The sequence below is a fragment of the Drosophila montana genome, unplaced genomic scaffold, assembly GCF_035044405.1.
Source record: "Drosophila montana isolate Dmon_TW-CO22-7 unplaced genomic scaffold, ASM3504440v1 contig_2178_1, whole genome shotgun sequence".
Lineage (NCBI taxonomy): Eukaryota > Metazoa > Arthropoda > Insecta > Diptera > Drosophilidae > Drosophila > Drosophila montana.
Genome location: NW_026997075.1, coordinates 3270873 through 3296826, shown reverse-complemented (window position 1 = coordinate 3296826; position 25954 = coordinate 3270873). Strand labels below are relative to the sequence as shown.

Here is a 25954-nt window from a genome sequence, read left to right as displayed (position 1 = left end):
GGCAACTCGGTGGCTACACTAGTCGGCGTTGCCAGCTTGTCAAGCCAGACAGTATTTTTGCTTGCGCAGTTTATATTTTATTTTATATATATAAACTTGTTGCTGTCTTAAAATATATCTTAAAGCAGTGTAACTTTAATGTAAGAGTGTCGCTTAATATGCCAACAGTTAAGAATATATAGCAAAAACCATTCTTGTATTGATTTTACCTTAGTACTTTTTATTTTGAAAAGGCGCGCTTATACATTTTTTTTTCTTCTGGCAACTAGTAGTCTACACTAGCACAGCGTTGCCACTATGTTGGTAGACAGTATTTTTGCACTACTTGCGCATATGCAGCACTGCTTGCTAGCCAATCAGCTGTTTTTTCAATGCGTGCCTGTAAGCGAGCGCGCACGTTTTTCTATTAACAAGTTGATTTGCACATAAATGCGTGAAAATGGATAATATAATGTTTAATATATGTACAAAACCGACGCCCAATACTGCGAAAAAGGTGAGTGAAAAGAAATATATAAACCAAAGCCACACACTCACATTTGATGCTCGGCAGGCGGCGGCGCCAACGCAAAAGCCGCTGCGCAAACAAAAACGTGCAGCGGGTGCGGAATTCGACTTTCAGTTCAATGTGGATAAGCCTAAGATTAAGGCGCTTGTGGTGCGGCGTCGTGCTCCAGTGTCAAAGGAGCCGCCAGCCAAGTCCCAAGCAACGCCCCTGCCCAAAGTCGCACTTGCGCTCACCAGCAAACCAAATCTCAATGGGAGCGCAGGCAAGGATGAGAATGGCATCAAGAAACAGCAGCAGGAGCAGCAGTCGAAGGAGGCATCCAAAGGACCGCCCCACTGCGATCTGATGCTCAACGTGTACACAGCCCACGCGGTAGATGACAGCAAAAGCAAACAGCCGCAGCTGAAGGAGGCTTCCATGCAACAGCCGGCCACGATGGCCAAATCTGGCGCCGGCATCAGTAAGCAGCAGTTGCGAACAGCTCTTAAGGGTCAGCGACGTAAGGAGAATCCCAACAAGCAGCCACGCGCAGGCGATCTGTTCAAGGCACAATTGGACGAGGAGCGCAGGCTTAAGCGCGGCGCTGATCAGCAGATTGTTGAGACATCCGCCGCAGAACAGACGTTGCCAGGGACACAAAAGAATGGCGCACAGGTAGCCAATAAGTTTCGCACCAAAAAAATTGGCCTGTTCGATCAGAGCGATGTGGCGGCACTTAAGCAGCTGGGCCAGCGTGCGGTCAAGCCCGTTAAGGAGACCATATTTGCCGGGACCAAGGTGGAAAGCTTGGGTTTGCATGCGCATGCGGTTAAGAATCTGTTGGATCTGCTGAGCATTAGCCAATTGACAACAGTACAGCAGAAGACTATACCCGAGGTGCTGGCCGGCAAAGATGTGCTGGTGCGCTCACAGACCGGCTCCGGCAAGACGCTGGCCTATGCGCTGCCCGTGGTCGAACGCCTGCAGGCGCAGCTGCCACGCATAAAGCGCACCGATGGCGTTCTGGCACTTATCATTGTGCCCACACGTGAGCTGGCCGTGCAGACGTACGAGCTATTCCAGAAGCTGGTTAAGCCATACACATGGATTGTGCCCGGAGCTCTGCTCGGCGGTGAGAGCCGTAAGAGCGAGAAGGCGCGCCTGCGTAAGGGCATCAATGTGCTGCTGGGTACACCTGGTCGCCTGGTGGATCATTTGCTACATACAGCCTCTTTTAAGCTCTCCAAGCTGCAGTTTCTCGTGCTGGACGAGGCGGATCGCCTGCTTGAACTGGGCTACGAGCGCGATGTCAAGCAGCTTGTGGAGGCCATTGACAAACATCGCGCCGAGGAGCCACAACAACCGCCGGTTGCCATGCAGCGTCTGCTGCTCAGCGCCACGCTGACCTCCCAGGTGCAGCAGCTGGCGGGTCTGACGCTCAAAGAACCGCTCTACATAGACAATAGCGATGAGGCAGCTGATGCGGCGCTAAAAGGCACCAATGGCTATCAGAAAGAGTCCATCGAGGCGCTACAGGACGACGGCCTCGGCGAGTATGTGGAGGACGTGACGGGCGTGCTGAGCATACCGGAGAATCTGCAGCTAAGTTATGTGGTGGTGCCGCCCAAACTGCGTCTGGTCACCATTTCAGCGCTGCTCGCCAAGGAGCTGGCTGCCAGTCCCAAGGAATTCAAGGCCATAGTCTTCATGAGCACCACGGAAATGGTAAACTTTCACCACGATGTGCTCAACGAGGCGCTCACACGTCGCGTCCTCGACGAAGACGATGAGCAACTGGCCAAAGAGGAGCAAGAGGCTGATGACGACGATACCGAAACGCCCTTGCTCCAGGGGCTGCGATTCTTCAAGTGAGTGCACACCTTGGCTACACACACTGAGATCCTAATTTAATGCCTATCCGCTTCTTCTTTGCAGACTCAATGGTTCCATGACGCAAACGGAACGCCAGGGCGTATTTCGTGGCTTCCGCGACTGCGCCAGCTGTGTGCTGCTCGCCACCGATGTGGTTGGCCGCGGCATCGATGTGCCCGACATAAAGCTGGTGGTGCAGTATACACCACCGCAGACCACCGCCGACTTTGTGCATCGTGTGGGTCGCACAGCGCGTGCGGGCCGACGCGGTCGGGCTGTCCTCTTTCTGGCGCCTAGCGAGGCGCAGTTTGTTCGCCATTTGGAAAGCAAGCGAATTCGCATTATGCAGGGCGATATGTATGCCTATTTGCAGGCCCTACTGCCGCGGGATGCGGAGGCGCGCACCGTTCAGGAGGCAGCATCCAATTTGCAGCACAAGTTTCAGTCGCTGCTCGAGGAGGATCGCGAACTGCATGACAAGTCCTGCAAGGGTGAGTTGCTCGCTCAATCAGTTCAGCTAGTTCCCATGGCAGTTGCCTAACCAAACACCCTCCATTCATCCGCTACCCCCTCTCTCAGTCCACTTAAACGCAACTAGCAATTTAATCCTTTCACCAAAGGATATTAACTTTGTAATTATGATTTTTTTTTCTTTTACAACACAAATTTCGCCGCTCTTCAGAGAGGGCTGAAAAAAAGGCAAACAAATAAAGAGAGGCACACACACATACGCACATACACACAGATACACGCTGCTATTTTCCAATTATAAGTTGGACGTTCGCGCCACGCCCCTGCGACCAGCCGCCCACTTGTACGCTGGCAACGCGCGTAAAAAACACTAAAAATTATTTCATATTTGAAGTTAATTTCGATTGCGTGTCGAATACGCTGCCCCGCCCAACCGCCTCTGCTCTATATCTGTGTGTGTGTGTGTGTGTGTGTGTGTGTGTGTGTGTGTGTGTGTGTGTGTGTGTGTGTGTGTGCAGTGACCAACTCCTGTCGTCGCACCATTATCCGTTGTCCTTTCTATACCCTTGTAGAGGGTATAACTTATTTATCATGAAATGTGTGACACATATAAAGAGACAGCTCCAATCCTATAGAGTATATATGTATATGTATGATCAACAGTCAACACTCCGTCAAGTCTCTTAGAGTCATGAAATGTTGTACATATGTTACTATATTATATAGCTACAATAGGAATAATTGGTCGAGAAATTAGTGTTTGTAGGAAAAACTTTTTTGTTTATCAAGATATCTTGACGAAACTCGGCATTTATTAATTTGAAATTGCTCCTCACATATATTCAAAAGCTTAGCAACATCGGATCACTATATCATATAGCTGCCATATGAACGATCGGTCGAAAAATAGGTTATTGTATAAAAACTTTTTTGTTTAACAAGAGTTTTTAACCAAACTTGGCATTTTTTAGTTTGACAATGCTTCTCACATATATTCAAAAGCTTATCAACATCGGATCCTTATATCATATAGCTGTCTTAGGAACAATTGGGTGAAAAGTAGGTTTTTGTATGAAAAACTTTTTTGTTTATCAAAATATCTTGACGAACCTCGGCATTTATTAGTTTCACTATGCTCCTCACATATAATCAAAAGCTTATCAAAATCGGATCCTTATATCATATAGCTGCTTTAGGAACGATCAGTCGAAAAATAGGTTCTTGTATGAAAAAATTTTTTTTTTTAAGATTTTTGACCAAACTCGGCATTTAATAGTTTTACTCTGCTTCTTGCATGTATGCAAAATCTAATCAGCATCGGACTACTATATTATATAGCTGCCATAGGAACGATCGGTCGAAAAGTAGGTTTTTGTATGAAAAAATGTTGTTTTTCGATGAAAATCTCATTAACATCGGATCACTATATCATATATCTGCCATATAGAAAACGATCGGTTGAAAATTCAGATTTTCAAATTTTTGCTTTCCAAGATCCATTCACCAAACTCCGCAATTGCGAGCTTCACAATTCTCCTCACATATCTGCAAAGCCGTAAGCCATTTGTCAACAAGGGTATTCAATCTTCGGCGTACCGAGTAAAGTTCTTTCTTGGTTTGCCTCGCGTACCTCCGCAAAGGGCAATTGCGATTGTGTCACAGGGCGTGCATCTGCAATTGTCTGCTATTTGTGGACAACGCGAGTTGAGGGTATTCCGCATTCGGTGTTTTTTTTTTCGATATGTTTATTTTTTTTTGTTTTGTTGTCCTGTTAATGTCCTGTTGAAATTGTAATTGCAGCGCGGTAGAGAAAAAGTTAATTAGATGTTACTAAGCCCGCCCGCCCCCCCTTAACAAAATGGAAAGGGTTGTTGTTGAGGGGGCGGGGCGGCGGTTGCATAGGGGTTGACATCTGTGCGGGGTGGCAGGGGGTGGTGACGGTCAGATTTGATTGAAGCATAAAAATCAGAAAAGCGCAAACAACCTGCCCGCCCGCCCCCGCAAAAGAATTGAAATGCAAATGAATCATGAGATGAAAAAAAATAAGTAACGGAGCAACAACAAACGGAAATTGCGCGAAATATTCAAATGGGAAAACAACAAGCCAAGGAAAAAGATGTTAAAGATGATAACAAGGATGGAGATGATGAAGATGTTGTTGTTGTTCGTGCGTATAGGAAAGGGAAAACAAGCCATGGAAAAACGATGTTAAAGAAGATGATGAGGATTTTGTTACTGTTGCTGCAGTCGTTATTGCCTGAACGTATTAAAAAAGAGAGTATAATGGCCTTAGGCCAATCTATGCGACAGGCAGAAGAAATTGGAACGATAAGCTGAGTCGAGCTAGCCATATCCGTCTAGCTGTCCTTGAATCTATCCGTCCGTTCGTCTGTATCCTAGAAACTACAGAATAGAGACATAAATTTTGATATATAAACTCTCGTATATCATACACAACCATTTAAAAAAAACTATAAATAACGATTTTGAGACATGGGATAAGCATTATAGATTAAGAAGATTTCACTTTAGAAAACTCCACATTCCCCTCAAAATTAAAAACAAAAAGAAATACTTTTAAAAGTTAGAGCCTTGCGCTTTGGTATGTAGGCACAGTGGGGCATAATATTTGGGCTCTAAAAATCTCATAAGGATTGGACTGTAAGCACCGAAGGTATTGAAGATTGTATTTTCCATGGTGTGTGGCTGGGGAAAGAATGCGAAAAGTATGCAGTAAGCTTTCGGCTTTCGTGCATTTGTGTGCGTATATTGAAGAAGATGCAAATGTTTGTAAAGGTAACTCGTTTCTGGGGTTCAGGGCATCTCTTAGTCGTGCACACCCGACTAGTGTATTTTAGTTTTTGTTGTTGCTGGTGATTGGAAAGGGGACAACAAGAAGAAGAACAAGTTGCCGGCACTAAAGACAGGCAGCAGCCAAAATGGCAACTGAAATTGCACTTAAGCGTCGAGTCAAGCGTCAAGGCAGGAAGCCGCTTGGTAAAACTTGAGAGCGCTCTCACCCAAAGGAGTACGAGTTCAGGCTAGACTGCGACCGGGCGGAGGCGGGGTGCTGCCAGAGCTGGCTGCAGTTGCTGTGCCGCGTCCAATCAAAAAGCCATTAAAAAGTATTACGCTTGAACAAAACTGTACAAAGCAGCAGATAAAAGCATTTAGAAACACAACAGAGAGAAAGAGAGAGAGAGAGAGAGAGAGATTGAGAGCAAACACATAAACAGAGACAGCGAGAATATAGATAGATAGAGAGATGGATATAAAGGAGCAAGCATATCCCATGTACTCTGGCCAGGACTATGCCGAAGTGGAGCTGCATGCGTGAGTAACTGAAACAATTTTCAAACGAAAATTCACGTTTTGCCCAAGCTGAGATATTGCAGGTGCTCCTCCTCTCAAGGCAGGTGAATCAAAGAATATTGCCTTTGAATTTCCCGCTCCTAGGCCATATTATACCATTCCTTAAAACTCTTACAATATGATTTGACAACTTTATCACGTTGTTATTGTTATTTTTAATAGGATTTGTATTAATAAAATACTAGGAGCTTTGGACAGTGTCCGTCACTTTGTCCTTATGTGTGGTTAGGCGCTTTCGAAGTTGAGATCTGTAATTAAAACCCATGTGCAGATAATATGACTGCGCCCATTGGGAGCCTAGTGAATGGTGAAATTCTTTATCTTCTAATCTCGCCTAATGAACGATTCGATTCTGGGGGCGTGGCAAATCGCCAAATCCTATATCTGCTACAGTTTTTAAGCTAAAGTAATGAAATTTCGAATCATAAACATCGATAAATGTTGTTTTTATGCCATGTACGCATTGGAAATGGGTAAAAAGGGGTATATTGGCTTGGTGCAAATGTTTGTAACAGGCAAAACGTGGCATGTCCGACCCAATAAAGTATATAAATTCTTAATCAGGACGGCGAACTGGACCGATTTAGCCATGTCCGTCTGCCCGCCTGTCCGTCTGTGTGACTACAAAAACAAAAAGCAAGAGAGACAAATTTGAAATAAATATTGTCCCTTACCATAAGCCTAACTAACTTATCATTTTAGGTCGACATCTCGTCTCATTTTTTTTTAAGCATTACTCGAAAACTAAAAGAGCTAAATACAAAGTTATTTAGGCACTCGTATAGCATACAGAGATTAGGAGTATTTCGTTTTTTTTGGATATCTCCCCTCCATCCCCCAATATAGAAAAAAACTAACACTTGATTGCCATATATTTATATATATATATTTTTTATACAAGCAAAACTACAACATGATCAAAGGAATACGGGGGATTTTATAGTCGAGCACGTTCCTACATGTTTTTATATAATTGTTTTCTTAAATAAGCTGTTTTTTATAATTATATTGCAAACTCAAAAGAAAAGTAACAAAAGTTTTTGTTCACGAATTTTCTCTTTACCCTTGCATAGCGTATTCTTATCTAGGACCCCATAAAATATATATAAGTATTTTTGATCAGGTTGACGAGCAGGGCTTATATTGATTTGTCTCTTTCTGAAGTCTCTAGTCAAATCAACATTGGACTACCATAGCATATACATATGTAGCTCCAATAGGAACAATCAACAAATTTCAACCAAATTTGGACAATTATATCAAGCAATATAGGAACAATCAGAGGGAAATTGTACAAAAGATTCGTTGTGTGAGTCTTAAGCCTGTCAAGCCTGTATTATTCAAACATTAGCTCCATCGAAGTTTTGACCCTTCTCCAAGCGCTCGTGGCAGCACATGATTAACTACTTACTGGCCAGAGTGGACAATAGCTGGAAAACCGCAGGCCGCAAAACCTAAAGCCGAAAACTGAGCCTAAGCCAAAAACCCGAGCCCGCTGAGGGCGGCGAAGGGAAAAACAATCACAACAATTTGCCACGCCTACGCAGCAAGAAGAACAAGAGAAACCGCATGAACACGCGCGCTTTATAAAATATCCGTTCGCATTTGCCGCTGAGCCGTCGACGGGCGCATTAGCCGAGCACCACCCTGCCCCCGGCCCCGTCGATTGCCCAGGCTGAACAATGGAAATCGGGCTGGCCAGGGCACAGGGGAAGCATGGATTTTGGGCAGGAGCTTGGAGTTGGGGATGAGAAAGTGGCATAAAAAGCCATTTTGTGCGGTTTCAGCCGAAGGGCGGAGTTAATGGGGCGGGGGAGTCTCTCTCCTTTTCACCCTGGAATCGACAGTCGACTCGAATGACATTTATTTTATTCGCAACTTCCGGCTTGCAGACGTCTGCAAACATCCGGGCTCGTCATACTTTTTGTTTGCCTAATGTCTGCCACTTGACTATAAGCGCGTTTGCGGCAATTAAGCAGCCCCAAAGACAAGGGCTTGACTTTGAGACTCCCATAGCCAAGGGACTTACAAAGGGACCAACCAGCTCACAGACAAATGAACAGAACGGAACGGAACGGAGCGGACGGAAGAACGAGCTAGCTAGCGGGCGGATGGAACGTAACGAAACGCCGGCTGCTGCGAGTTAATTGCCAGGGCAGAGGCAACGTCTTTGTCTTTTATTTTTGCTCTTCTCCCTTGCTCTCTCGCTCTGCCACTCTCTTTTTTTTTGTCGTCGCTTTCTGCTTGTATGTTGGGCGGTTAACGAACCCGAAATTTATGACTAGTTCTTTTGATCGATCAACAAATTGGCTGCGAACTGGTTAGATACGGGTTTAGATTTTTAAATATTAACAATTTTTGATTTTTAAAATGGGGTTTCTTTATAAAATACAGAGTTTTACAGACTTAAATCGATGAGCCGGTTCGAAACTAGATCCAAATCAAAACAAAAGGATTTTTCAAATTTCAAGCTCAAAGAATGATTTTAAAATATTTCTTAAAAATATTGCTTACTTTTCTTCAAGTAGTTCGCAATCGACTCTGAAATAAATGCCCTAAGTGGGTATTTTTTTTAGCTGCAGGCACAGCTTTTAGGATATTGGCCCTCTTGTATACCCGTTCTAAAGAAAAATTTACGAGAAAAAGTAAATTGTTTGCTGTGAAATGTTTGGATTAACCAAATCCATAACTTTTAAATTTGTGTAATGTTTAAACTGATTCAAACATGTTTCAGTTGTATATATCAGGAATTTTCATAACAAAAATTTGTCTCAGTTTAGGACGTATTTATTCGAGCCTGGATCCCCACTGTTTAGATATAAGGAGTTATTGTTGATTTGTTGACGAAATTAATGTCCTGTCTCAGAGTCAACTGTATATTTAAAATCCATTAAGTACTCCGATTCGCAGAGGAGCTGAACTACTTTTATATCGCTTACCGAGTGAAGATTATATATCAATTGGATCTGCTGAATTGTGGTTAGGTAATTGTTTCATTTTGCTTCGGATTGGTCCCATATGACTCGATCTCTCACTAAAAGTGAACCTTCTGCTGCCGCTCATACCCATATGCAATGTAGACAACAACAACAGCTGTCTCGTTTTTTTTTTCGTGCGTTCGTGGTTTTTATTGTTTTTTATTTGTTCATTTCCATAGCATTTTTCATTTGAGAATTTCACATCGCATTTACATATCTCTCACTCACGCTCTCTGTGTGATGCTTATCACACTCGAGGACAATTGCGGCTTTTCGAGCTATCCACGTTGTGGTAATTTGATATCATTGTTGTATAATTTGGCATTGCCTGGCATAAGTGCTGCGTAATTAGCAAGGACATGCCCACAACAGGGCCAACCACACAAAAGGATACAGAGAGACGATGAGGACGAGTGCGTTGGGGAGGTGGTTGGCAGCGAGAGAAATCCTTTGCTGACATTGCTCATTTGTCATTTTAACAAATTTATTTTGTAATGAATGCCACACACACGCATACCGCATACGCACACGCACACGCACACTCACCAACACACATACAACACACACAAGGCAGGCACTTAAGCCAACACATCAATTAATTCTGAAAGCATTAACATGCTCCGACTCCCAGCCAACAACTTAGACTCCGTATTTCGTTGCAGCCTTTGTCTCCTGGATGAAGTTCTATTCAACGTTTCCCAAGGAACTGAAGCCCATCTTCAATGTACGCATCGCGCATATGGGACACTTTGCCAAGAGCTTTGCGCTCAAGGAGGCGCCCAGTAAATTTGCCAGCAAGCACGCGGCCCCAAAGGCGGCCCCGCCCACCAATCGACTGACCTACACAGAGCGGTATTTGTCACATTCCATTGCAGCCGATAAACCAGCGGATTTGTACTGACTTCTTTGACTCATCCTCCCATTCACAGCGATCCCGAGAAGCTTCAGCAAGCGAAGCGCGCCAAGCGACGTCTCTATACCACAACGGTCAGCGGGGAGAGGCGACAGGTGCAGGATCAGCAGCAGCAACCAGGGGCCGAGCATAGGAAGCTAAACGGACAGCGTCATCTGCCGGAGGGAAGTGGCAGAAACAGCTTCATGAAGAGCCTCAAAAAATCGCGCGCCCTCAACATATCCGAGTTTGATAGCGGTCTGCCCGCCATCGGAGACCCCAAGCGGCGCAAGCTGGCGTAGTAACTGAAGCCGGGACGAGCAGGAGATGGAGACGAAGCTTGCAGCTGAAGCTGAAGATGGAGCTGGAGCTGGGCTGTCGGCCAGACGGGCCCCATTTATGCGCGCCATTTTCTTCGAACGCTGTTCAAGCGTTTAATCGAAAATAAAATTGCCCCTTAGCAGCTGCTGGAGCAGCAGCAGCAGCGGGAACAGCGGGAGCGGGAGCGCGGTTAAAAAATGCTAAGAAGCTGTCAAGCTCAACTCATAAAAGTTTCATTTTTCTCAACTTTTAAGCCCGGACATCCTCCGGGAAAAGTTGAAACGCCCAACTCCGCCCGCCGCTAGCATATTTAAAGCTTATCTTTACAGTTAGTTGCTATTTTATATATGTATATATATATACATATATATATTTATATATATATATATATATATATATATATATATATATTTTATTTTTTTTTGTAATATCTTTTTAAGCCAAATATTAGAAATCCATTTTCCGCTCACTGCAGATTCGTTCAGTTTTGAAAATGTCAATTCCTGTGTCGCGCAAAGGCCGAGGGTGGAGGGGCGGTCACGTGTTGGCCGCCTTTTTGTGCAACTGAAGCGCGTAATTTGTTGGACAAGCTATAAATAAATATGAAACATAAACGCATAAAAAAATCAAACGATTTGCTTTCGCTTGACATTTTTTTTTCCTGTCGCTTATTTATTTTTTTTATCCTCCATCGAGCGGCGGCCAAAAGCGTGCGGCAATATTTGCGCAGAACACGTGCCAGGATAAGCTGGCTAGCGTGGCCGTTAATAGTGGCCCTGCCTGCAGCCCAATTAAAATGGGGCCAACGATTGATTTTTAATTAGCCGCCTTATTGCCGGTTTGTCTGTCTGTCTGACAGCCAACTCGAAAGTCAAATTGGCCGTCAGCCAATCAAGCGTCCACCCACAGGTTGAGCCGAGTCCTAATTACGTGCGAGTGTCAACATATGAAATAATATTTTGATACAGGTGCCTCAGGCACGCGGCTAAAAGGTAACCGTGCCGGTAGTGTATGCGCCGGGCGGGCCTTACGGAATTGTCGTACAGCTTGTGACGGATTGTCAAAACGCATCTTTATACCCTCACCCCACGTCCGTCTGTCCGCCCAATTGTTCATATCTATGATCATTTCCCCTTGGGAGCTACAAAAGGCAGAAACTTAAAATTTAATATATATATATTGTCATATATAGTTATGCTTATAGTTTTTAATAGATATCTTTCCCCATCTCCATAAATTTAAGTATTGATTTTGAGATTCGGCTATTGAGCATAAATCGAAGATTTTAAGACCTAGATGCAGTAAGCATAATATAGAGGTTGTCTTAAGGTATATAAGGTATTAAGGTATATTTAAATATATATAGATATCTCCCCAAATTGAAAAAAATCTCATATCTCATTCGGCATAGTGCGTATTTATGGAAGGCCATTAAAATGTATATGCATTTGGTTGGGTTCAGAACAGGAAAAAGTTTAGATCATATAGTTGACATAGAAATCGGCATAAACCGATTTCTATGATTCTCATCTTAGTATGGTTTGCATTGCAACCCTTTTAAGTTCGAATATATATCCCAATCGAAACTTTGACAGTCTCCCTATTTAAACGCATATTGATCAATGTCAGGAAGTATACTTTTTTGTCGGGATAATAATACAATTATTTGTCACAAAATATTCGACAAGGTTCACCTACAGCCGTAAGAGCTTGGGCACATTGTTTAGGAATTCCACAAGCAAAGGCGAAATATAGGTGGAAAACTGTTGCTACTGTATATATGTTTGCTAAGGCTTGTATTAGTTTCTTACGATATATGTAACGCATTGAGAAGACATCTCCGACTCCAGGCTTTTGTACTTTTGATTGATATCAACATCCGTCTCGATATGTCCTTCTCTATTTGATTGCTTGTCTGTTCCTACGCCAACGAGTGTTTCAGTTGTAAAGCTTTCTGAATGGAGCTTTGCATAGGTGCGAATTTTGTTTTTGTATGAACAACTTTCTTTCTATATCTCTAATAAGCTGGCAAATTGCGAAGTTAACTATGGAAAATATATCGGACATCTGCTTTATGTCTGCAAGGGTTTTTCATCTTTGGCACTCCGAGGATACCTGTTAATTCCTGTTACTTTTACATATACGAAGAACCTATGGAAGATTCTATAAAAGACTTATGCAAGAAATGGAAGATAATTTTCTACATGAGTTATCCGCAATAGTGTATAAAGTTTAAAGATATTCTAAATATAGATGTTCTTTATTCTATAGTATCCAAACTGCGCTGGGTCGGATTTTTATGAAGGTCTTTTGATCGAATTGATTTTCAGACAAAATAATATTATAATAATACTCCGCTTATAAATCGTCTGCAAAAATACGAATAAGCTTTTTTACCCCATAAAAGAATAAATTCTAGGACATGTACATATAACTGAGCTGTGTAGGGTATTTGCGCTTCGGTGTTGGTTAAATAGCTTTCAGCCTGGCTGTTGGTTGGTCAATGCCGTTTGCAAAGGGTTGTTGAGTGTTTCTAATGCGATTGTACTAATGGCTCGAATTATAGACGCATTAGGGTAAATTAAAATCCTCCTCGTTCTATGGCCATTCTGGGGGTTGTCTATACGCCGGCTGCCAATAAAAAGCCAACTCACTTAGAGAGCCAACGGCTTGACCCCAGTCCACCGATCGGCAGTCCGGCCGTCGAGGGCTGACGACCGGTGGGGTGGGGCTTACGGGGTGGATTTAACGCTTTAAGTGTGCGTGGTGCGCGGGTGGTGTTGGAGCAGGAGGCGGGGTGATAGCAGTGAGGGAGAAGGTTGTAATGAAGTTGTAGCGGCTGCATCAACAATGCCATTGCCGGACTGTTCTTTTGTGGTCAGGTGCAAGTGTTGCAGGTTTTTTTTTCATATATATTTTCATTCAAATTGAATAGAGTACACGACAGAGGTACAAAATAAAAAAAGAAAAGGTAAAACCCCAACAGCTGTCAACATTTCTCCACAAGTGGGCAGGAGTGGGAGACTTCACTTTGATTATGACAATGCTCCGAACCGTGCCCGTTGACAATTGAGTGGCACAAAGGATGTGGCGGTCGCTGGTGGCTGGTGGCAGCTAACTGACGAAGGCCGCATGGATTTGACACCTTATTCCGTCATACAAAGCCCCACAGTAATTTAATTGTTATATACTCCATCTAAAAATAAGTACGAGCCATAAACTTTTTTGAGAGTTAACAAATGCTTAAACGGGGGCTACAGCAAGCTGGAATTTGAATTCCCTACAGATCACATACCAAATATATTTATATACCCATCAGTGGAATGATCAAAATTTAAGAATACTTGTAATTTGCAGGTCAAAAGTGAAAGGGGACCTAAGTACTTTATTATTACAACATATATTTTACTATTGACAGTGCCTATGAAAATACTACCTTTATACATTAGACAGGAGCTTGTACCTCGTTGTTTAATTACCCACTAAAGAGCGTATCTCCCTTGGATACTTATAAGTGTGAAGATGGTGTACGTTAAGACGTGGTTTGGGGAAATTCCACCCGCAAGTGTGGAAAAATCGTGGGAAACGATTTATTGGATTTTTTCGTATAGTAAATACGGTCGGCCCCAAATTCATCTTCAAAGATCTTTGTTGAAAAGGTTTTTTGAGGTTTTTCACGCGTTTCGACCAATTCACCACTTCTTGGTGGAGATGATGGGTCAAAGATCTGGTGGGTGAAGTTTCGCGCTCAAACTGATTTTCACGGATCTTAATGCAAAATTAGTTTGAGACTTGTTATACACTTCGCTAAGTTCCACAAGAATAGAAAATGGAGCCAAAGACTTTTGAGCGTAGTTTCAAGTTTCGTCCGATTGGTTGCATAGATATTTTCGTTTACCATCTTGTGTGGAAATGCGGGTCATAAAACGGGCGGGACATTTTGATTCTAACTTTTGGACGGATATAACTCGAGATGTCGCGTTGTAGATAGAACGGATAGACGGATGTGCGGCAAATGGGCTATATTCAATATTAGAAGAACAAAAAATAGAAGAAAAAACAGAGTCCGAGCAAAGCCGGGAAGTACCAGTCAGTATAAGACTTATAAAGTTTAAAGCACTTGGCTAAACCTGAAGTATGAAAATACTCAGGCGGGTCGCTTAAGCCCCTGAAATGTGTAAGCAATGGCTTGAACACTTTGGGAATTACAATGTGAATTGCCTAGCTAATACTTACACCAAATAAAACAAGTATAGACAGGTATAGACGGCCACAGCACCAAACCCGTCGACTGACTCGAACTCAAAACCCAACCAAAGCCCAGGTCCAGTCAATTCCTCAAAGGTTTGCGTCTGCTATTTCATTTTTTTCTCAGCCATTTCCAATTTCCAATTATAACGCAACGCGATTGCGTGCACAAAATGACATGCTTTTATGAATTCGCGATGATCTCGAGACGGGGGCTATGGCGTTGGCGGATTCGGGTGGGGTGGGGACTTAGGTGTATCTGGAATACATGGACACCCTTTAAATTATGATTTCATTTGACGGCGCCGGTCGATGGCGGAGGTGGAGCCACAGCCTGATGGGGCACCCACACACAGACACAGCAGAGGCCGGAAATCAGGATGAACTCAAATTATATATATTTTATGCAATGTTATGTTATGGGCTTCTCTCACTCTTTCCCTTGCCATTTCTCTGTCTCCTTCTCTAGCCGTTTCGCTTACTATTTCTTTTGTTGCATTTTTATCCAATTATGTTCATTGAATTCGCATTTGAAACGAGCCAAAAGGCAAAAGGATAAGATTTTAGGGTGGAGAGCAGCATTTGATATGGTGGTGGGGCTAGGTATAGGAGTTGGGGTTGTGGTAGGCGGCGCTGCATGGGTGGGGGAGGGTTGTGGCAGGGGTTGCAGATAAACTACTTAATACTTATTTAATTTGTGCCTCTGTACGCGAACCTATTCGAGCAGAATGCGCCGCACAACTGTCATAAAAATCACGCAGCGGAAATTATTTTGTCACCATTGATAATTGCATTGTCACACCAAAAACACTATTGATTGTTGTTGTTGCTGCTGCCGCTGCTGCTGTTATTATTATTATTATGATTGGAGGGTGTTGAAAGTAACACCCCGCACATTAAATCAAGTGGCTGTAGCTCTGACAGTGGCAGTGCGTCGACGAACATCATACATAAATTATTGAAAAATCATTCTGCAAATAAACTCAACGAGCTGGCGACGAGACAGACAGGACAGGACAGAAGAGGACCAGAACGACGACGAACTGCCAGCCAGTGGCACAGCCCGAGCCGTAGACCCGGCTCAGGTTTGGCTTTGGGGTCGCTGCGAATGTGAAGTAAATAAAATCCACCACCAGGATGCCGCAGACACGGACACGAACACGAACATGGACATAGACTAACTGACTGACTGACTGACTGGCTGACTGTGTTGATTGCTTTGACAAGACCGCAAATAAAGGCAGTAAATAACTGAACCTGCTACAACGCAACCCGGTTGAGGGGTGGGTCAGCAGTGGGGGGCTGGGAGTCGCTTACATTGCGTATACGCCGCATGGCCAGCGATCAGTTTTAAATATTTGCACTTCTACACTGCTAAAAAAAAAAATAAAACATGCTCTTCATTTTAGAAAATATTTTCTACAAATATATAATTAGCGCTAAGCTAAAAAGTGAACGTATTTTGAATTTGTAAACAAATTTCATTTGCCTTGGTGGTTTTTTATAAAATGGGAAAAAAGGGTATAATGTATTTGTGAAAATGTATGTAACAGGCAGAAGGAAGCATCTCCGACCGCATAAAGTATATATATTCTTGATCAGCATTAACAGCCGAGTCGATCTAGCCATGCCCGTCCGTTCGTCTGTCCGTCCGTCCGTATGTATGAACGCAAGGACCTCAGAACCTATAAGAGCTAGAGACTTGAAATTTTGGCTGTAGGTCCTCCTGGTCCCCGCGCAGATCGAGTTTGTTTCCTATATTCGATAACTTGCCCCGTTGACATGTAGCTTCTAGAATAGTATATACACATATATCAAGTATTTTTCATTTTATACCTATCGCCTGTCGGAAGAAGAGGGCTCAGGGTATCCCCTAGTCGGGAGCTCCCAACTAGAACCTCTTACTTGTTTTAAATTTAGATAGTAAAAATTAGTTGAGTGTAGTCAACTCTTGCTTGTGCGAGAGAGTGTCAGGTGAATGGGTTGTGGGTTGAGTTGGGGGTTGGTTTGGGTTTGGTGCTTGGCCTGACAACAGTTCAAATAGCAGCATCAGACAGCCAGGCAACAGCCAACGCTGGCAAATCCAATTAATTGTATTGCGCCTAAAACTTTAAGCGGAGGCGTCGAAGCACAGCCGACACCCCCAACACACACACACACAACCTCCCAGCGCACCCCCACGCCCACCTCCACACCCTTTACGCAGCCATGCCACAGCCTAATGGAAGGCGACTTCTGTGCGCGTCTCTGGCGCGTTTGTGCCCGTCAGTTCCGTTTCCGTTTGAACGAGTGCCCGTCTATTTATTTGCAAATGCAACTTGTCCAATTTGACAGTTGTCGCTTGTAAATGTCAGGCCTGGCTTGGCGAGTATACGGTGGGTGGGGTGGGTGGTCTGGGGGGCAGGGGTAGGTCCCAAGGGCAGCAGTAACTGGCAGAGGTAGCAGCAGTAGCATCGGCGCCCAGTGAAGCGTAAAGTGTGAAAGCCTGTAACGAGGCATATTGCAATTGGATTTTGTGTAAATTTATTTATGTTAATTAGTTTCAATTTGATTTAATTTGCGCTCAAGCAGCAGCTCCAGCCAGCGGCTTAGAGGGGCAGCTGCTGCTCAGCAGGCAGGCGGCTTGGCTGGTTGGGGGGTTGGGGGGTGTAAGTGTGTAGTCATAACCAACTGACAATTAAAAGCACGTTAAAAACGCATTTAGCAAACGGGGCAAACGTTGCAGCACAGGCAGCGGGTCAACTTGGCTTGGGATCCGTTTAAGCCGAAAACGCCTAATGACAGCTGCATCAATCCTGTGCGCTAACAAAGCGTTGAAGAAATCACTTTACCAGCGGCGGCTGTGCCAAAGAGAGGGAGGGAGCGAGAGAGAAAGAGAGAGAGGGAGAGAGAGAGAGAAAGATAGCGAGAGAGATGAGAGTTGAGAAATGAGTGCCTAAAGGAGACGCCGCCAAAATCAACGAAATGACAACGAGACATGCAAACAAATGAAATGATGATTCCGATACTCCAGCTCCAGCTCCAGCACCGCAGCTCGACTCCAACGATGACTTCGACGAAAAGTCTAATTTGTTGATAATTTGCGACCGCCGCCGCCGCCGCTGACCGCCAACGATGCCCCACGGCCAGAAGGTGGCCGCCGCGGCGACTCGTTGTGGGAAATGGACGCAGCGCAAAGCTGGACAAGCGATACTTCCGCTACTTCGTAAATGGAAATGGAAATGCTGCTAGAGCCTGTTGCTCTTGGAGCAGCAGCAGCAGCAGCAAGAGGAGCACACATGGTGCTCTTTGGTGCCGTTTGGATTTATGATGCGCTGTGCCAACTGCCAATTTAAAGGCAATTTGGCCAAGAGGCGCGATTTCAGCTAAATTGCAAACAATTTGTGGGCACTGCAGCTTTTGGGGGAGAGCCGTGCCGCCACCGACGCCGCCCGTTGGGAGGACAGTTGACTGATGTGCAGGGCTGGTACCTGGGCTGGCCAAGACCTGATCTTGTACTAATTAATTGCCTTTTAACAGTCGATGAATAGCGGAACCTGCACAAAAAGTTGTGCCACAACAGCCGAAACAGAACAGAAGACATGCTAAGGCTGATCAATGGTTCGGCAACGGGAATACTCTGGAACAGTGTGCATTCATTTGCCTGTCAATGGAACAAGAATCGCTTCATCAGAACGGGCAGAACACGAGAGACTTCGCGAATCCCTACCGACTGTGCTGCATGGTATTTAGAACTGAATCCAGATCACGCTGAGTAGGTGGAAATTAAAAAGTAATCGAAACAATAAAATTGACTTAAGCGGAGTCATCAAGGTCCATAGGTATAGTAGCTAGATTGGCTTTTATCTAGTTAAAAAGGCTAATGGAACAGTGAGATATTGAAACAATGAGAACATAAATAGTCAAATACTCAGGAGAGTTTGTCGATTAGTGAAGCTGTGCGGAAGTGAAACAATAATGCACTGTGACCGTGGAATTCTATGTCCGGGGAACGGTGAGAAAGTGGATCAGTAAGACAGAGAGTAGAGCAATCAGACAGAGACATTGTGGAGCTTACGTGAGAGATTATGGAATAATGTGGCAAGCGAACATTGGGAGAGTGGGGCAGTGATATAGTGAACAGTGCAAAAGTGGAACTGTGAGATGAAAGAGACAACGGAATAGTGAGGCCATAGGAACGCAGTAACTAGCAAAGACGGTGGAACAGTTTAAATGTGGAACACTGTGGCAATGGAACATTAGGTGCGCTTTCCGCCAGGTGGAGTCCTAGTAGTCGGGAGGAGGCAATGAAACAGTGAGCAAGTGGAACTCTGTCCAGCAAGGAGTCAAGTATTGCATCTCCGCCTCTCTTCTGCCCCCTTCCAGATATTGCTGTCATCAAAATTGTGTCCATTTGGCAGCCGTTGCTTTGATTTATGTGCACTTCACGCTTTGTCGCAATGATGGCGCTGCCACGCCGCCCACCCCTCTCGCCACACCCACACAGTGGCCATGGCATTATCCTTGGCACGTGTGCGCACAAATTGATCCTTTATGAGCATTTTGCGGTTAATAATACTTCAATCTTTCCGCACCCCCGCCAGGTCAGGCTCATGAATCGCTAGATGCGGCAGGCGGGCACGTGCCACCGCCGCCGTTCCCGCTGCCGTTCCCGCTGCCGTTTCCGTTGCCGTTTCCCTCGCCCTCGCCTAGCCGTTAAGTGTAAATGATAAGCCGTTGAGAGATGCTTGGATGGGCCCACTGTAAGGGCTAGCTCGCATTTGGGGTTAAATGTGCGACGCTGACGGGGCCAATAGGCAACGCATTTGTTATGTTTGTTTGTTTTTCAAATTTAAACAAAAATATAAATATATATGTATGTATATAAAAAAAGGAAGGAAAAAGCGTTTGGCAACTGGAATGGCAGTGGGTACAGCCAAAGGTACCCATAGGTAAAGATAAAGGTATATAGGTAAAGATAAAGGTATATAGGTATTGCTATGGGCATGTGCATGGGTATATGGCTTTGGGAGTCGCTGTTTGACATGTGACACCTTTTGTTAGCGAGTGTCAACGGCCACGCCTATTGTTTGTTGTCTGGCTTTGCAGTCAGTAAAGCGCTTTACAGTAGCGATCCTTTGGCTGCCTTTGGCATCCTTATCGACTTTGCACCCGCTTGTGCGAGTGTGTGTGCGAGTGTGTGTACATAAATCCCAAATGCCACTTCACACTTAATTTGCTCATAATGCCCGGCGTAATCCGTCGAGGACGCAGGACAACCCCTATTAATATCCTGGCAATTACACTGACAACAACAATATTTGAAAATTGCATTAGAAGGACAACCACCACCACTTTCAACAACAACAACAACAGCAACAAGGAGAACAACAGCGGCAGCCACCCGCCCGTCCCTTGGCCAGATTTTCTGCTGCATTGGCCTCGGCCCGGCATCGCCAGTTGGATCTTATCAGCTCCTTCACATATGCCCGCCCCGCTTAATGCTTCTAATGTGACAAATTCATCCATTCCATCGGGCTGGGAGTTCAGTTTAGAGTTGAGTTGTCCTTGCCGGCGATTTGTCCTTTTCAAGCGGCGCTCAAATTCACATCGCTGATAAGACATAAGCCCCGAACCCAAACCTAATGCCAACAAAAAGGAAAACCCAGACCAATCCCCATTGCTGCTCTCTCCCCGTTGATTGCTTTCATAATTTGTTCGTGCGTTTTATTTATTATTTTCATTTTTTTTTTCTTTTGCCGCATTTTTATCTTTTGCCCGTCTACAAATTGGCCAGATCTCAGGGCTGCGATAGAAAATGACAACAAATGTTTTAATTTTTACTGTGCAAGGCACAAGGATTAAATGCCAAACGGGAATTTGAACTGCTTCTAGTTGGCGGAACGGCCAAAAACTTTTGAAATATTAGGGAAATGTCATTTAATATCTTTAAATTTTTATTCATATTTGTATTATTATTATTATTATTGTTTTTTTTTTTTCAAATAAATTATACAGAGACATAGACATACACTTTCTTATTCGGTTTCTGATACAGTCATTTATTTGTTTTATTGATTTATTCAACTTACTTAGAAAACTCATCTCATATTAGGATAATTTATAAAAGGAATTTACAATATTAAAATGTAGATAGCTTTAGTTGTAGTTTACATGCTTGCATTTTTGCATAACGTTTTTTTGTCGCTTAACGCATTATAATTCGCAAAGAGTTAAAGCTTCAAATGATTAATAAATCGATGGCAAATTCCGCTTATGATAGAGGCTAAAGATTTTTGAAATACCTATACAGACGAGCTGCTGTCTTTTTATACCCTTGCAAAGGGTATTATAATTTTGTCTCAAAAAGTGTAACGCATAAAAGGATTCATCTCCGACCTCATAAAGTATATATACTGATCAATAGATCAGTATCAACAGCCGAGTCGATATAGCCATGTATGTTTGTTTCTATGCAAACTAGTCTCTCAGTCTTAAAGCTATCATATGAAACTTTGCATATCTCCCACGTTCTGTTGCAGTACATAGTCGGAACCAGCTGAATCGGACCACTATATCATATAGCTGCTATAGGAACGATCGGTCGAAGATAAGTTATTTGTACGGAATACTTTTTTGTTCATTAAGATATCTTACCATAACTTACCATATATTAGTTATACCCCTACATGTATAAAAAATCTTATCAACACCGGATCACTAGATAATATAGCTGATATAGCAAAGATCGGTGGAGTAGTAGGAGCTTATTTGGCAAAATATGCTATTTTCAACGTTATTTCAACAATCTCAGCATTTTCGAGCTGCGAGGGCATTAAATTTCGGCGTGCCGAAGATATCCTTACTTTCTCGTTATTGTTGCAGTCAGCACAGATTTCAGAACCGGCAAGATCGGAGCACTATAAGGTCTGTGTATATATAGTTGTCATAGCAATAAATCGATCGAAACTTCTTGTATTAAACACATTTTTTGGTCTTCAGGCTTTCTTGACCAAAGCTGACATTTATTAGCTTACCAAAGCATTTGCTGGGAAGTTAAATTTTTTGTGGAAAACTTTCTGTTTTTCAATATATATTCATTAAAATCCGCAAACATGAGCCGCCATTTTCACCCAATATATCTGCAAAATCATATTAAATCGGTTCACTATATTTAATGGATAGATCTAATAGCATTTCTAGGCCATATGTCATTATATTAGCCGGATTTTATTGTTTGTCTTAAATATATAAAAAATAATATATCAGATTGAATTATGATATCGGCATTCCACGCATTGTACTATTAATATTAGTACAATGAAATAAAGAGACGTAATAAATTAATTGAATTGATTGAAAAAGTGCTTAATGTGCAAATTGTTAACGTAAATTCGGGTTATATATATTCAAAAATTAAATGTTGGCACATTTATTGTATTGATTCACATGACAGGCTATGGAGATTAATAAATTTCCAAGTCTTGTGCCAGATATGCGAAACAGCTTGAGCAGCGAGCAGCGAGAAGCGAGAATGGAACGAGAAGCGCAGAAGTGGAGGAAGCGTTGCCAAAATTAGCATAAATATAACGGGGGAGTTGCATATAAATCTTCTATATGCTTTCTATTTAACTTTTACTAAAGACTTCCGACACATTTCTGAGCCGACGCCGATGCCGACGGCTACCCCTGATAGCTGCCAGTGCCAAGGAATAGTCATGGGCAATGGGCAATGGAGCAGGGGCAGCGGGCAGCGGGCAGCGGTTAGCGGTTAGCGGGGGCTATGACAATGCACCTGCCTGCAGTTACTTTCAACACCTACACACGTCTGAATTCCTGGAATGGGGCTGAAATGCCTGGCCCGGTCTCGGCTCGGTGTCGGGCTCGGGCTCGGGCCCGGGCACGGTCTTGAATTTGGGTTTGGGTTTGGGCTTGGGGAGAGTGCGATGGCGTGACTGGCGTCCATTTGGTCGGCGCTTGAAGTGGCCCAGCGCTGCGTCTGCGGCATTGTCTGTGCGCCCTGTTGCCCCGAGGCTTGTAACTTATCTAAATGCACACAATTATTGAATATAATCGCTGCAAAAAACAAACACATGAAATTTGCATGTGCCGCCCCCAAGGCGTTGCGCTTCAGCCCGTGCTGCAAAACTATGCCGCAGCCTGCGGTCACAGCGAAGCTCAAATACCCTTACAATGAACAGACTCTGTCTGACTGTAGGCTCGATCAATTGCGCAATTCGCAATTCTATTTTAACGATTAACTAAGATCTTAAACCGATTCAATGAAAATTCTCTTGCAATTATCAAACAAATTAACAAATTAAAAAAAATATATAATTTGTAATGATAAGCAAACTTTGCGGTTTGTGGCGGCAATTAAGCGCCATTTCCGCTTACTGCCAAATGTATTTATTACTGCTATTGCAAAAATGAACATTCATATGCATTTATATATGTATATATGTATATATATGCAAGTGCATAACATTGTAAACTATGTACAATAAAAACAATTGCAAGTTGTGACAAATTATATGGGCCGTGCGGTTATTGTCTCTATTCGTAGCCAGGCTGCTGGTCTGCCTATTTTTTATATTACATACATTAAAAGATGCATCAGTAAGCGATGCATTCAATATCATTATTATTATCATTAATAATGCCGCCCACTTGACACGCCCGCTCAACACCAGTCCAGTCCGCGCTGATAAGTGCCATATGGCAGGGGTCAACGGAAATGCAATCGAAACAACAGAAAAAAATAATCACAAAATTGAATGCAATAAAATAGATATTTAATTTTCCATAATGCCTGCATTGTTTATGTTGTTTTTATGAATGTATTCGTTTTTCTATTAAACATTTGTTATTATTATTTTTTTTTTTTAAATTCACATTTATAGAACTAAATGTGCGGCAGAGTAAATTCCAGCTCGGCATGGCGTCGAGCTCATAGTAGAGTTTCTTCTTCCGTTTGCAATTTGGAGGCCTCTCCAGTGGCAAAGGTTGAAATCCTGAATCGTAGGCGTTGTTCCGGTTCGCTCGTTTCACCCACAACATTTTCAAGTAGTTCCCTGTATTTAACTGGTAAATGCTTTCAGGCTGAACTCTGGAGTGCTTCAAGCTTAGACAAATATTTGAAATTATTCGAAATATCTAATTGACTATCAGCTAACAAAAACAAATACTTGATAGTTCAAGGCTTCAACTCGTTGGGAGTTACAAATGAAGTAGAAATTTGAAAAACAAAAAAATTAAAACTAAGCAAGGAATAAACAAAGACAAGCTGCAGCTGTACATTTTCGCATGAGTCTCAATAAAACGGATCTAGGCTTGACCTAGTTGAGAATTACAAATCAATCAGAAGTTTATCTTGAGGAAAAAATAAAATAAAAACTGAACAAGTCCAAGTTACAGCTATAAAAGGACATCAGATTGTTTTTCCTCAGTTAAACTGATTTGCACTTAGCTAGTTGGAAATTATAAATCAATCTGAAATTAAAAACGTAAAATAAATTGAAATTGAGTAAAGAACAAACAACGTCAAGCTCTCAATGTAACTGATCAAAAACTAGTTGAGAATTACAATTAATTAGAAATCAGTTCAGAATATAAACCAAAAACTGAACAAACCAAAGTTACAGCTATAAAAGGACTTCATATTGGATTTCCTAAATGAAACTTTTCTGGGCTTAAACTAGTTGGAAATTACAAATCACATAAAAGCTAAGAAAGAAAATTAACAATGAATAAACAAAAAAACAGTTGTAATAGAACATCATATTGTTTATGTTTTCGCATGATCCGTCTAACACCTACAGGCGTGTGTGTGTTTGTGTGCGTGTGTGTGTGCGTGTGTGTGTGCGTCCGTGTGTGTGTGGCAAACAGTCGCATTGGGTGTGGGTACACTCGCATAGATGGTTACTTTGACAGGCGGCGGTTTGTTGTTGCTGATTTCCATGCAAATTGATGTTACAGCACAGTAAGCAGCCAATATTTCGGCTTCATTTCATAAATGCGCCAGGCGAAATCCCCAATTGCCGGCACAATCCCCGGCGGGACGGGCGCCCGTCTATTCACCAGTTGCCAAAGTTTGCATATCAAACGAGCGTCCATAGCTTTACGGTTGCTGATATCGACAACGACCAGCCAGATAAGCCGCTCCATAATATTTATTTCGATTTTCGTTTGTGCTTTTAATTTATGCATGAAATTTACGCAATTACCAATTACTTGTGTGCCCTTAAACAGTTCATAGAACACTTTCAATATTAATTGAAACTTAAGTAAAATTCGACCTTACTGAAGTTTTGTCTAAGAACCCAAATTGGAAGTTAACAAGCAAAGCTTGGAAATAAATTTCGTCTCTTATTGAAATATTAATAATTAATATTAATATTATAAATATATATAATTATAAAATATCTTCGATTAGAAATCTAACCCAAATACATTTTTATGGATTCAATTAATTATATTTTTGGTTCCTTAAAATTCAATGCCGCAAAGAGTTCAATTTAAATCACAATTTTATATGGCAATGTACAATATTATTCCTAACCTTAACCACTCGTAAATGTTTTCGATACAATCGGACAATTTTCCAATAATTTGTTTTGCGTTTGATTATTATAAAGTTATAATCTCCGACCTCATAAAGGATAAATATCCTTGATCAGCATTATTAGCTGAGTCGAACTAGCCATGTCCGTCTGTCTATCCGTCTGTCCGTATTTATGAACGCAAGGTTCTCAGAACCTATAGGAGCTAGAGAAATTTTGAAGGTAGGTCTTCCTAGTGCCCGCGCATAATTTGTTTTCGATAATCGATAACTTGCCCCGTTTCCAAGCAATCGATAAAAATCTATATTGAAATCATGTTTTCTTTCCAATTTGGAGGGCAGAGCTAAAAGGTAAAATAATCTTAAACTATTTTCGAGCTATGCTTAAAATCGATATTTGTCGATTATCCAGAAAAGTGATAATCTTCTTCTGTGAATATTATACGAGAGTAAATATTCCAAATTTCTAGTCTCTAACTTTAGATCGACGCATTCACATAGACCGTTGGATATGTCTAGATCGATTCAGTTCGTCGGCCCGATTAAAATGATATATATGTACATGTATAATTTAGTGGGTATACCATCTTCAATGGGTTCAGGGCTTAAAAACAATTTGTTAATCCTGGCTCGATCGGATAAGTTCAATACAGGCTTGCAGCATTGGTAGACTCTAAAGGCTTTGCATACTCCTGTGTATTCGCGTCAGATAAAATGTGAGTTTATTTTTGCCGCGCCCACACACAAAAGTCTTTAGCATAAGGAGCAGAGCA

The 25954-nt window shown here is 42.7% G+C and overlaps 1 protein-coding gene across 1 annotated transcript; it reads left to right on the top strand.

Annotated features, from left to right (window-relative positions):
• The first annotated feature begins 343 nt into the window (after positions 1 to 343).
• Positions 344 to 11024, top strand: LOC135427429 (probable ATP-dependent RNA helicase CG8611). Its single transcript, XM_064680942.1, has 5 exons — positions 344 to 496; positions 554 to 2355; positions 2423 to 2850; positions 9843 to 10032; positions 10110 to 11024. The coding sequence occupies exons 1-5, from the start codon at positions 440 to 442 to the stop codon at positions 10372 to 10374; spliced, it is 2742 nt and encodes a 913-aa protein (XP_064537012.1). The 5' UTR covers positions 344 to 439; the 3' UTR covers positions 10375 to 11024.
• The last annotated feature ends 14930 nt before the right edge of the window (positions 11025 to 25954 follow it).

What these genes read in the sequence shown, in the direction of transcription:
- LOC135427429 (XM_064680942.1), top strand. Translation starts at nt 440, where the DNA reads ATGGATAATATAATGTTTAATATATGTACAAAACCGACGCCCAATACT. An exon ending in CAGGGGCTGCGATTCTTCAA is followed by an intron (nt 2,356 to 2,422) that starts GTGAGTGCACAC and finishes TCTTCTTTGCAG; the next exon opens with ACTCAATGGTTCCATGACGC. An exon ending in GCATGACAAGTCCTGCAAGG is followed by an intron (nt 2,851 to 9,842) that starts GTGAGTTGCTCG and finishes ATTTCGTTGCAG; the next exon opens with CCTTTGTCTCCTGGATGAAG.